This window comes from Podarcis melisellensis (genome assembly GCF_964234715.1).
Source record: "Podarcis melisellensis genome assembly, chromosome: 16".
NCBI lineage: Eukaryota > Metazoa > Chordata > Lepidosauria > Squamata > Lacertidae > Podarcis > Podarcis melisellensis.
The window spans coordinates 12,988,780-13,001,152 of record NC_138533.1 but is presented as its reverse complement, the minus strand read 5'-3'; the positions used below and the strand labels follow the sequence as shown (position 1 = coordinate 13,001,152).

The 12,373-nt window shown below is 49.2% G+C and overlaps 1 protein-coding gene across 1 annotated transcript; it reads right to left on the bottom strand.

Moving 5' to 3' along the window:
• Positions 1–1,197: 1,197 nt before the first annotated feature.
• ZFTA (zinc finger translocation associated) lies at positions 1,198–11,634 on the bottom strand. The gene is made up of 5 exons (XM_081891529.1): positions 11,132–11,634; positions 9,352–9,843; positions 6,777–7,166; positions 3,882–4,307; positions 1,198–2,306 (listed from the first exon to the last, which is right to left on the bottom strand). Exons 1-5 carry the CDS (start codon positions 11,178–11,180, stop codon positions 1,780–1,782), a joined length of 1,884 nt encoding a protein of 627 aa, XP_081747655.1. The 5' UTR covers positions 11,181–11,634; the 3' UTR covers positions 1,198–1,779.
• Between the last annotated feature and the right edge of the window lie 739 nt (positions 11,635–12,373).

Here is a 12,373-nt window from a genome sequence, read left to right as displayed (position 1 = left end):
TGTCTACACTGATTGGCAGCAGCTCTCCAGGGTTCTGGGTTCTCTCCCAGCCCTACCTGCAGGTGCTGGGGGTTGAATTTGGGTCCTTGGCTACTGAAACGTGCTCAGCACCTGTTCATTGGGAGCAAACAGACCAGGAAAAGGTAAGTGTCCTATGTCAATTCACATATTTTTACGAGGAAGACCTACAGCAAATAAAGTAGTCCACGTCCTCCTAATTCACTTACACCAGAGTAAGAGCTTTTGGGGCTAGGGACTTGGAAAGACATGGGTCAAAATTAAAACCCAATGACAGAACGCAAATCAGGATATAGGGACGCTGTCAGCAGCTCCTCAAGGTGACTTTTCTGGACTGTTCCATTGCAAGTAGAATCGGGGGGAGACCTCCCTGCATGTAGAAAGTTAGCACATGACAGATTCAACCTAGCATTTTCCTATGTACCAGGGTTCCCACCCCCGCCCCAGAGCCTGGCATAGTACACTCCAGGAAGTGCTGAGTTGCTCAATTCATTTGAGAGTCCAAAATGGCCATCTTAAGTGCAATCACAGGGGAAATGCTCACAACCAGCCCAACTCCCCGTTTCAAATATTTTAACATGGTATATTAAGCACGGCCTATGCTGCATCAAGCAGGAAGGCCTCTTACAATATTATTCTGCAATATTCTAGGGATGGGATGGGAGCAAGGGCCGTAATTTGTTCACCCTTTGGCTATATGATGCACAGCCGCAAATCAGAGCCTAGGCACTTGTGGAGGACATGGGAATTCTTCGTGGCACAGCTTGCGAGGGAGGAATTGGATCTTACCATCCACCTACCTGCGGGCAGGTCACAGTGGGCAGCTACCCGTCAATCGCGTGGTGTCGCAATGGCGTCAGGTGACCGTGTGGATAAAGGAACAGGCCACAAAGTGCCAATGATTACCTGCTTGGGGTGGGTGGCTTGCAAAAAAACCAAACCAGGGCACAGCAGGGTTCTGGCAACTGCAAACCCTCCTCTGGCTGAATGACAAATTTACGTCCACCACGTCTCATGTCATCTATTTCACACGTAGGATAGCTGGATGTGGCTCAGCTGAGGCCTGGCCCAAACAGCCTCCCAGACCAGAAGGTGAGGCGTAGCTATCAAACCACCTGGCCCTTAATGCCTTGGAACAGGGTGGGAGAACCTCAAGAAGCATTTACCTGTGTTGCTCCTCCCACCACTGCCAAACACCCCTACAAGGGAAGGCGGCCCTCAGGCTGAAAAAATAGGTGCCCACCTTACAGCAGCAGCAACTTTACTTCCCACAGAAACCTCCAGGCCTCGGGGCTCGATTAAGTGCACTTGCCCCCTGTGACAGTGCTCTTACAGAACTTCCTCTCTTCAGAAAATACCGAAGCTTTCCCCCCCCCTCGCCAACCTTTCCGAAACCTTACCAAAATAGTTGGGAGCACAAAAAATTGAGGTGCAGAGAAAAGGGGCTTTGGGGTGGGGGGGCGAAAACACCTTTAAGAATCCCTTTGTCACTAGAACAGAACATGCAAATCAAAATGGATGCTGTGCAGAGAGAGAAACAAAGACAAAACAAAACAAGATTTCCCCGGCATCTGCATTATTCGCTTCCAGTTGCAGAATTCTGCACTATCCGATTCCAGTCGCAGAATTCTGAAACCTGAGAATTCCAAAAGGGAATTCCGCCATCCATAGGAGGAAGGGGTGGGGAGGAAAACAAACGAGTTGAGTTCGTCGGTCAACGGAGTCCACCCTGCCACCATGAGGGCAGTCCACGTCCGCGGGCTACACCGTACATACTGGCAAATTGTAACCAAACCCCATTTTCCCTGCACCTTGGACACTTGGCTTGACGTCAGCAGGCTCAGAGTCCGGGCTGGGGGAGGTCTTTGTGCCCAGGTGCCTGGGATTCTGAGCCGGCCCGTTTTCGGCATAGGCATCGAGGATGGTCTGTTTCTCCAGCGCCGTGAACTCCAGGGAGAACCGGTGGACCTGAAGGATGTGCCGCTTGATGGTGCTGACTTTAAGGGTCGCCAACGTGCCCCCGCACACCATACACACCAGCCCGTGCCGCTGCTCGTCGTAATCCATCAGGTACTCTACCCGCCAGCGCGGCTGGTAGTTCCGGCGCTGACCCCGCCGGGACGGGGCACCGGCCAGCGAAGACGCAGCCTCCGAGGATTGCTGAGAGGGAACTAGTCTTCCTGCTGCGGGGGCCTCCTCCTCATCTTCTTCCTCTCCTGCAGGCATTGTCCCGCCCTCTTGAGATTCCTCAGGGGACAAAGGGGGGTTGCAAGCCTGCTGAGATTCCACTAGAGGAACAGAAGAACAACAGCGGGGAGATCACAGTCCAGCCAGGAGTTATCAAATCTCTCCGCAACTTAGGATGGTCGTATTTATATATTTATATTTAATTATTATCACTATTACTCTTATTAAACCGTATGCTGAACTGTGAAATAAAGTACCTGGGAAACCACCAAGCTGGGAGTCCAAGTGCTATCTTTTTCCTCCTCCCTCCTCAATCCCTTTTCCTTATGTGCCATGTCTTTCAGCTTTCCTGTTAACAGCCCTGCTACTATACTGCCCTCCGTCAAAGAGCCCCACCCATTTTTTATGATAATCTAACCCAAGCATAGGTAAACGCGGCCCTCCAGATGTTTTGGGACTACAATTCCCATCATCCCTGACCACTGGTCCTGTTAGCTAGGGATCATGGGAGTTGTAGTCCCAAAACATCTGGAGGGTTTAGTTTGCCTATCAAACCCATTTTTTGTTGTAGGAAGCATATTCATATATGCATATCCTATATCGTAGGAAGCATATAGGAAGCATATTCACACAGAAAAAACAAGGCAGAAATTGGGGAGTAGGATCCAGAGGCAGGACTCTACAGCTATAGCCTGCAGGCGCACAAGCACATTTTGAATGTTTTCCCCTGGCACGTCAGGGAGCAGCTGGGATAGCTCAGTCAGCAGAGCATCAAGCTCTTAATCTCAGGGTCATGGGTGTGAGCCCCACAATGCGGGGGGGGGGGGAGGGATTCCAGCACTGAAGGGGGAGCATTAAGATGACCCTTGTGATCTCTTCCAATTCTCCAGCCTGAAATCTCCACATGGTCACAATGAGGCCTGCACCATGGTGGTGGTGTGTTGTTCAATAAGAGATTGAGTGTTTGGGGGCGGGAGGCTTGTTTAATTTCATTGTACACAGGTTGTACAATACCAATAAATAATTATAATAATAATAATTTATTTATACCCTGCCCTTCCTGGTTCAGAAACTGGGCTCAAGGTGGTTAACCATGAATATAAAACACTTACAGTGGTGCCCCGCAAGACGAACGCCTCGCAAGACGAAAAACCCGCTAGACGAAAGGGTTTTCCGTTTTGGAGGCGCTTCGTAAAACGAATTTCCCTATGGGGTTGCTTCGCAAGAAAAAAAAATCTTGCATCCCCCCATGGTTTTTTTTCGCTTTTTTCGCCCTTTTCTTAAGCCGCTAAGCCGCTTAACAGCTGATCGCTGGAAGCCGCTTGACAGTTGTAGCGCTAATCCGCTAAGCTGTCAATGGGCTTGCTTCGCAAGACGAAAAAACCGCTAGACGAAGAGAATCACGGAACGAATTCTTTTCGTCTAGCGAGGCACCACTGTAATTGTAAAAGCAGCATAAAATACAGTAAAAAAATGTGAATTAACAATAAAATTCAAAGTTCAGAAATCAATTTAGGGGGAATTCATCTAATAAGCATTAGATAATCACCAAGGCTAGCTGGCTGAATAATAATAATAAAGGTATTATTATTATTATTATTATTATTATTATTATTATTATTATACCAGGAGCAAAATGCACCTGGGGGGGTTTTCAAACCCCGCCTGCCCCTTACCCTTGTCTGCCTCGCCGTCAGTTTCGGGCAAGGAGTCTTCCGCGTCCGCCAGGCGGGCCACCTTCTGGTTCCACTCCTCCACGATGAGGGCCTTGACGTGGTGGCTCAGTTGGGTGGAGTCCGGGTGCTTCTGCTGAATGTGCCTCTTGATGGTGCTCATCTTGAGCGTGGCCAAGGAGCTCCCGCACACCATGCACACCAGGCCGTGGCGCGACCCGTTGTAGTCCATCAAGTACTCCACCCGCCAGTGCTCCTGGAAGTAGCGGCGGTGGTCCCTCCCCCGGGCCGGGGCGGGAAGGCCGCTCTCTTCCGAGTCCCAAGCCCCAGCCTCCTCAGAGCCGTCCTCGCCAGCAGGCTGATCTGGAGACGTGGGAGGGTCCACCTCCTTCTTGGTCAGGTCCTGAGGGGACGGCTCAGACTCTGCCTCTGGGGTGGAATCAGGAAGGAGTGGGAAAGCGGGGGGGAACAAGAGGACGGATTTAATTACACAAAGGTCCTGCTTACCGAACACACAGTGTTCCCTGCAAATCGATCATTAGCCGAGCATTTGCATAAGGAGTCAATGATTTCCATTGAGTCCTGTGGGGAAATTTCTAACTTTGATTTTTTAAATAATTTTTGGAAAATTCTAATTTTGAATTTTGACCTCCCAGTGTTCCCTGCAAATCGATCGTTAGCCAAGCGTTTGCATAAGGAGTCAATGATTTCCATTGAGTCCTGTGGGGAAATTTCCAATTTTGATTTTCCTCCTAATTTCCCCTAATTTTTGAAAAATTCTAATTTTGAATTTTGACCTCCCACCGAAAAACAGAAAAAATGCTCTCTCACTCACTCACTTCATTGCTCCACCAACCAGCAAACTGCAAGCAAGGAAGTAGAGGATGCTCTCTGTTCAAGTATCTGAATCTGTAATGTGTCTAGCGATATTTGGGTAGCCATTCCTTATGTTTGGACAGGTGAATGTTCGCTGTTTCTCATTCATAAAGCAGAACCTGTGCATAGTACTGCCAAGGTTCTTCTCTGGCCCTCTATATGTGCCTCACTTTGCATCCTCTGCTCTGAGCCAATTCATCCGCAGTAACGACCACCCCTTTATAGTTCTGGGAACAGTGACATGTTAAGGGTGCTAAGATTTGTTAAAAGGTAAAGGTACCCCTGCCCATACGGGCCAGTCGTGTCCGACTCTAGGGTTGTGCGCCCATCTCACTTAAGAGGCCGGGGCCAGCGCTGTCCGGAGACACTTCCGGGTCACGTGGCCAGCGTGACGAAGCTGCTCTGGCAAGCCAGCACCAGCACAGCACATGGAAACGCCGTTTACCTTCCCGCTATAAAGCGGTACCTATTTATCTACTTGCACTTAGGGGTGCTTTCGAACTGCTAGGTGGGCAGGAGCTGGGACCGAACGACGGGAGCTCACCCCGCCGCGGGGATTCGAACCGCCGACCATACGATCAGCAAGTCCTAGGCACTGAGGTTTTACCCACAGCGCCACCCGCCTTATTCACAGCGCCTTATTCCTATCACAGTGCTACAATTCGCAGAATTCCCCGGGAAGAGACAGAAAGTGTAGCTCTGTGACGAGGGGATTCGCTCAATAACTCTCATCACCTTTAGCAAACTATAACTCCCAGGATTTGGGGTGGGGGGTGGGGAGCCATGGCTGTTTAAAGTGGCATGATACTGCTTTAAAATGTATAGTACAGATAGCAAAGACAATACTGAGCTAGATGCACCAAAGGTTCAAGGCAGCACAAGTCAGTTTGTTTCCTACTCGCAAGCCATCCCCGTTTTGAGGACACTCCATTCTGCACGCCTATCTTTGATTTTCCGGGTTTTGCCACTCACCAGGATTCTGTGCCCACTGAGCATGCTCAGTCCGCACTCACTTATCTGTTTTGTACTTGCGCAACTCTTCATTCCGCTCTCCCTCCCACAAGAGACTGCTGGATGCCTCACTTTCTGGTTACACAAAGATTCGGAGGAATGAGCTTCCTGTTTGCACCTGCTGTTTGGCCCTCCCCCCGACCATTGGCTGTGGCTGCTGGGAACTGGAGTTCTGTACCATACGGACAATGCCAGGTTCCCTTATCCTTGGTCACTAGCATGTATGCCAGGATTTCCTTCAAGAAGAAGCTACAGAGAGGAGCTCCTCGATTTTAAGTACGGTGCCTGATTCAGAGAAGCAACACAGCAGGCCCAAAACTTATGTGGGGCTTATGCTCCAGGGATTCATGAGCAGATACAAAATCATGCAGATACCTGGAACCTCCCCTCTGTACAACCAATCCTACCTTCCTGGACTCCGGGAAGGGGCCTCAGGAATGCTCTGGGGCGGTCCACACCCTTCCTGAGGGTTCCAGCAGCCCGGGAAGCAAGGCTGACGGCTTAAAAGCTATTTCCACAGCAGGAAAAACTGGTGCAGAAAGAGATTTCCAAGCCCTCTGCTTTGCTTACAGGGCTCTGCGAAAGTCATGCAAAATCCCATGTGGCCTTCGCAAGGTCTCAGACAGCCTCTTCCACCAGTTTCTTCACCCTCCGCATTCTCCATTTACAGTGGTACCTCGGAAGTCAAATGGAATCTGTTCTGGAAGTCCGTTCGACTTTCAAAATGTTTGGAAACCAAGGTGCGGCTTCTGATTGGCTGCAGGATGCCACGTTGGACATTTGGGTTCCAAAGAACGTTCGCAAACCGGAGCACTCACTTCCAGGTTTGCAGCGTTCGGGAGCCAAAATGTTCAAGTCGCAAGGCGTTTGTCAACCAAGGCACGACTGTATTTATCTACTTTCCCGCCACCTGAACGATCACGTCACTGGCAAGCCTGCTGAAATATCGTTCTAATTCCGGCGCTCTGCTTCCGCCCTCCCCTCCCGCCTTCTGCCCGCTTCCTGCCTCACCCACTGGTGCCTCTCCTGTGCCCTCAGCTGGCGGGACCACGGCCCGGGCGTTCCAAGTCTCCAGGATGCTGGCCTTCTCGGCGGGGCTGAAGCCAAGCGAGCTGGGGTGGGCATCCATGACGTGCCTCTTGATGTCGTCCAAGTTGAGGCTGGGCAGTGAGGAGCCGCACATCATGCAGAAGAGGCGGTTGCCCTGAGGGTCGTAGTCCATCAGGAACTCAGACTGGAACCAGCTCTGCAGGGACTCTTTCAGGTAGCGCTCCAAGTTCTGCTCTTCCCCTCCCGGGGAGGCTTTCAGGGCCAGGCCGGAGGGCCGTCGCCCCCCACGAGAGGAGAGGGGTCCTGGGCCACGGCGCCTCCTGCGGCTGCTACTCAGCGGAAATTCTCCACCTGTACAGAAGCAAGGCAGGTGGAGAGCAGGTGAACCTTCTTGTCTGCTTTTTGGAATCTAATTTCATCAGAGATGATGAACATTATTAAATAAACTATTGTCTGCTCTCCATAATTAATGTTACTGATATCTACAATGTCAGAAGAATTGGTCTTATATTTCACTATTTCACATGTGAAATGTAAATTTACAAATATAATGTATATGTATCAATATGTAATGATTTTATATATGTATTGCAACATTAATAATAAATTAATTGAGAAAAGAAAAAAAAAGAATTGGTCTTATATATATGATTGTGGCAGCTTGAACAGTAATTGAAACTCAGGGGGGAAACAGCCCAAAATATTACGCTAAACACTTGGTACCATTCCCTCTGGAATACAGCTATAATGGGAAAAATCACACATAATTTGAGATTTTGACAAGCCTAGAACCTCCAGACATATGATTTGGCATTCCTTTATGACATATACAAGGGAACCGTCATTTTCAAGACAACCCCCGTCACCACCTTGGCAAATCTGGAACTATGATAATCAGATCACGACAATATTTACTTGGGCTTTGTTTGTTTTTTAACCCACGTACAACTGCACTTATTCTACATGCCTGTTTTATCATTTTGCTTTTCATCTTTTAATTTTCATCTGTTCACTTTTATATACACGATAAAATTAAATTAAAAATCTTCACAAAAAGATAAAAATAAAACCTCCTTATCTGCTTGGGATGGCCACATAAGGTATTCTTTTTATTAAAAAGGAAGGATGAAAGGAATATCCAACTGTAAAAAAAGTTGCATGGGTCCCCAGAGAGGGAAAACAGAGATCATCTTGTCTTTCATCCACAAGGTTCAATTCCCAATGGCTTCTTCAGGCAGGGCTGGCAAAGATTCCCTGTCTGAAAGCCTAGAAAGCTGTTGCCATTCAGTGCAGGAAGGGAAACTGGCAGGTGTAGCCAACACAGAAGTGAACCCAGTTCACTTCTCAGCTGATTCCACCCAGCTGATTAGCAAGTGGGTGTGGTTTGGGGAAAATGACCTCACTGACCAAATCAGAACCAACCCACCCCTGGGAGTCCAGGATTGGCCCACAGGCTGGAGGCTCCCCACCCGTGATGTAAACAATACTGAGCTAGAAAGAGACGACGGCCTGACTTAGCACAAAACCTTTGCTGTTGGACAACTCGGTAAGATGGCTGGGAATGATGGGTGTCAAACAGCATTGGGGGGACACATTTATATCCTGGGTCTCCACAGTGCAAGTCCAACCCTCTCACTGTGTTAAGCAATTTAGTTGTCAGGATTATCTATATCAAAGTATCGTCCATACATGAAGTTGCAGGCAGGAATTGAAATATAAGCAGTGGATTACTGAAAGAACTAAGGATAGCAAAGTTTAGATAATAAAAACACATGTACTGTAAAACAGATAAGAAAAAGAAGTGGAAAACAAACATCAGCAAAGGGGGGGGTGGGAAGTCAAGAAGAAATCTATGTTGAATTTTTTTGGGGGGGAGGATATGATGATAAATGTTTTGGAATATTTTTCGAGATACAATGAAAAAATGGTGCCTCATATCTGAAGTCCAACAAACACTATAAACATAGCTCTCTTTCTTTTTGAATGAAACCTATATAAAAATTTAGTTGCCAGGGTGTTTTTTTTGAAAGTTTTGTCATCCGTTCAAGTAATAATTTTTATGGCCAAATAATATAGTCATTGAAGAAAAATTACCACTATGGAAGAAAAATATACCATTTCTGACAATATTAAAAAAGGGGGGTGGGATTAGACCAACAAACAGAAGATAAGGCATCATAAATCATAAATATATGATTTTTGACATGACTGAGAATCGCAGAGCCAGGGATGGAGAACTTTAAAGCGTTAAGATCGGGATGTGGAAAATATGAAAACAACGAGAGGAAGCAAGACTGAAGATTTGGAGATATGCTTCAGAGGTCCAGACTATGGGGAGCACGGAAAAATTAATAATGAAAATGTGGATCACAATTTGGCCTTTTTTTTGTTTTTAATTAGATTATGATGTGGACATGTTGCTTGGCTGTCTTTATTGGAAAATCAATAAAAATGATTTAAAAAACGAACGGAGGATAAGGCTATCCGTGGCTACGATTAAGATGATCCACAAACCCGCGAATTTAGGCCCCCCTACCGTGGCCCCCCTCCTGAGCCTCGGGCGCGTTGGGGTGCTCTCTGGCTCCGTCGCTCTCTGCCTCGAGGCCCAGGTGGGCGTCCCAGCTGTTCATGATGACCTCCTTCTCGTGGGCGCTCCAGGCCAGGGAGTATGGGTGCTTCTGGCGGATGTGCCTTTTGATGGTGCTGAGTTTGAGGGTGGCCAGGGAGCTGCCGCAGACCATGCAAATCATGCCATGCCGGGCGGCGTTGAAGTCCATCAGGTACTCTGCCCTCCAGTGCTCATGGTAGTAGCGCCGGTGGTCACGCCCGGGGATGCGGCTCTTGCCGGGCCTCGACGCCCGCTCCTCACAGTGATCCGAGTACTTGCGCCCTCCAGAGAGGAGGGCGGAGGGGTCCTTGACGGCGGTCCCTCGCACAAGGCCGTTCCCAGAGGGCCGCAGGGCGTGTCCGGAGCGCAGCTCGCCGCTGCTTTGCGAATCGGCCGCCTCTTCTGGGAACAGCGACTCTTCTGGGGAGACACAAATACTCGCCTTCAATAATAGTAATAATAATAATAATAACAACAACAACAATGATGATGATGATGATGATGAGTGGAGCCTACGACGAAACTTCTTCCTATTTGGCGTTTTAAAAAAAGAATTAAAGAGCTGCTGAGAGTAAGGGTGGTGGCGGTTAGGATTAGCACAATGGATTAACAACAAAGATAGGTTCCCGGCTGCAAGGAGGATACAGTGTACAGTGGTACCTTGGGTGAAGTACTTAATTCGTTCCGGAGGTCCATTCTTAACCTGAAACTGTTACTAGCCTGATGTACCACTTTAAGTAATGGGGCCTCCCGCTGCCGCCGCGCCGCCACCACACGATTTCTGTTCTCATCCTGAAGCAAAGTTCTTAACCCGAGGTACTATTTCTGGGTTAGCGGAGTATGTAACCTGAAGCGTCTGTAACCCGAGGTACCACTGTAACTCTTTTGACAGGAGGCAAAACAACGGCGGGGGCAGCGGCGGGGGGGAGGTGGTGCAAGACTTGCTGGCCCGGAAGCAGAGATGTTGTGTCACTTTGTGAAAGCAAGGATGAAGTAGTGGAACCATAGGGTTGGAGGGGGCACCAGGGTCATCTAGTCCAACCCCCTGCAAAGCAGAAGTAACAGACTTTACAGGGGTACGGAGGAAAAGAGAAGGGTGCTGTATACAACATTGGAAGGGGCTGGTTTCAAATGGGCAACAGGACCTGTCAAAGAGACAGGCCCACAAAACCACACCTGGGGGCTGGGGGCTGAGAGGGGTTTGTCCAAACTGGGTGGGGGGAAGGGGTTTCCCCAAAAGAGGAGCCAAACTCCCCCTAAGTCTTCCTGATCTTCAAGGGTGAGGACACACACACACCCCTTCAGGGAGAGAGGGCTCCCCCCTTTCCACGTCATTTGATTCTTGGCAGCTCCGGTTCCTTTTGTGCTCAATCCCTCGTCGCTATTTTTTTGAATGGGAGAGGCAAGAATTCGTCCAGGACTGAAGTGCCCAGGAAGATGGAGGAAGGCGGGGAGGGGGGGGATCTTAAAGGGGCCATCGCTCTTCCTCCACCAGCCCCCCCCCGGACTTCCTTCTCCCTGCCCAGCTGGGCAAACTTGCAACACCCCCCACAACAAACACACCCCTACCAACACCGACCAGGTATTTTTTTTTTCCGGGGGGTGCCACTCTCCAACTCACACACGACCAGCAGGTGGCGTGGAAAAGAGGTGGGGGCGCGCGCATATATTCTCCCCCCCCAAAAAAGAGGGGTCCTTTTGTACTCACCTGGATCCTGGGGCTCGAGCTTGATGCACAGGCTGGGGGGCTCCTCCATGCTTGGCTCCCTCCCTCACTGCCTAGGGATTCATCTCCACCCCCACCTCGATGCACACAAATAACCTTCGCTGTGGATTCTCTCCGATCCGTTGCAATATTCCCCCCTTCCCCCCCCCGCAACCCCGATTTCTTAAAATAAATATATATATGGATAAATGGCAATTTTTTCTCCCCCCACCGCTTCTAATCGACTTGCATCAAGGCTCCGTTTCCACGGCCGAAAAAGAAGAAGCAGCAGAGCCAGGCAGGCTCCGGTTAGCAGGGTGGGGATGCCTTTCCCCCCGGGGCCCCTGGGGCTCCTTTAAGGGCTCCTGGGTAAATTTAAAGGGGACGTGCTCTATTTTTGCAGCTGAGGGGGGAGGGAAGAGAGAAAAAGAGGGGAGGGGAGGAGAGGGGGTGATTCACTGGACACCCCCTCCTCCCCAAAAAAGTGTCTCAAAGCATCCCTAACCCGGTTCTTCCTCGTTGTATTGTTTTGTCCCCTAAGCTATATATATATACCCATATATCCGTATTTAAGGTGTATTTTTTTTTAAGCCTACATAACTAGGTCCCTAACGCGGCCCCCTGCTGCTGCGCAAGGGGAGGAGAGATTTTGGGAAGTGGGGGGGGGGAATTTGGGGGAATGAGAGGAAGGGGCCTCCCCGTGGCCCCAGGCCCTTCAAACAAGCCTTCCGTTCAATTCGATTGTTTTTTAGCTGTTGCAGGTTCTCTTATACATCATGCATTTGAAGCACATTATTCCGCCCACCAAAGAATCCTGGGAACTGTAGTTTACCCCTCTTCCACGGAGCTACAGTTCCCAGCACCCTTAACAAACTACAGCTCGTGTGTGTGAATAGGCTTTAAAGTGAAGACTCCGGAATAAAGCACGTTTCCCCCCCAACAACAAATCCTGGGAACTGTAGCTTTTTAGAAGTGCTGAGAATTTTTTGGCCCTACAAGGGGCAAACTACAGTTCTCAGATTTGTTTGTGGGGAAGTCATGTGCTTTAAATGTATCCTCAATATCCCTAATGCACATTCTAGAGAGGAATGCACAAGCAGGTAAATGGGTCAATACATCATGGAGATTCCTAGATGCAGTTTTGGAGAGTTAGCATTCTCCGCCCTTGTGACACATCTCTCTGTGGCTGGTGTGAAATATGCAGAAATCCAACAGGTGAAGCATACAGAGATGCACTGCTATGAA

Excerpts from the sequence above, each read along its gene's own strand:
- ZFTA (XM_081891529.1), bottom strand. The coding sequence starts at position 11,180 with ATGGAGGAGCCCCCCAGCCTGTGCATCAAGCTCGAGCCCCAGGATCCA. Across the intron at positions 9,844-11,131 it reads GCTCGAGCCCCAGGATCCAG|AAGAGTCGCTGTTCCCAGAA; the intron begins GTGAGTACAAAA and ends GTGTCTCCCCAG. Across the intron at positions 4,308-6,776 it reads CACAGGAGAGGCACCAGTGG|AGGCAGAGTCTGAGCCGTCC; the intron begins GTGAGGCAGGAA and ends ATTCCACCCCAG.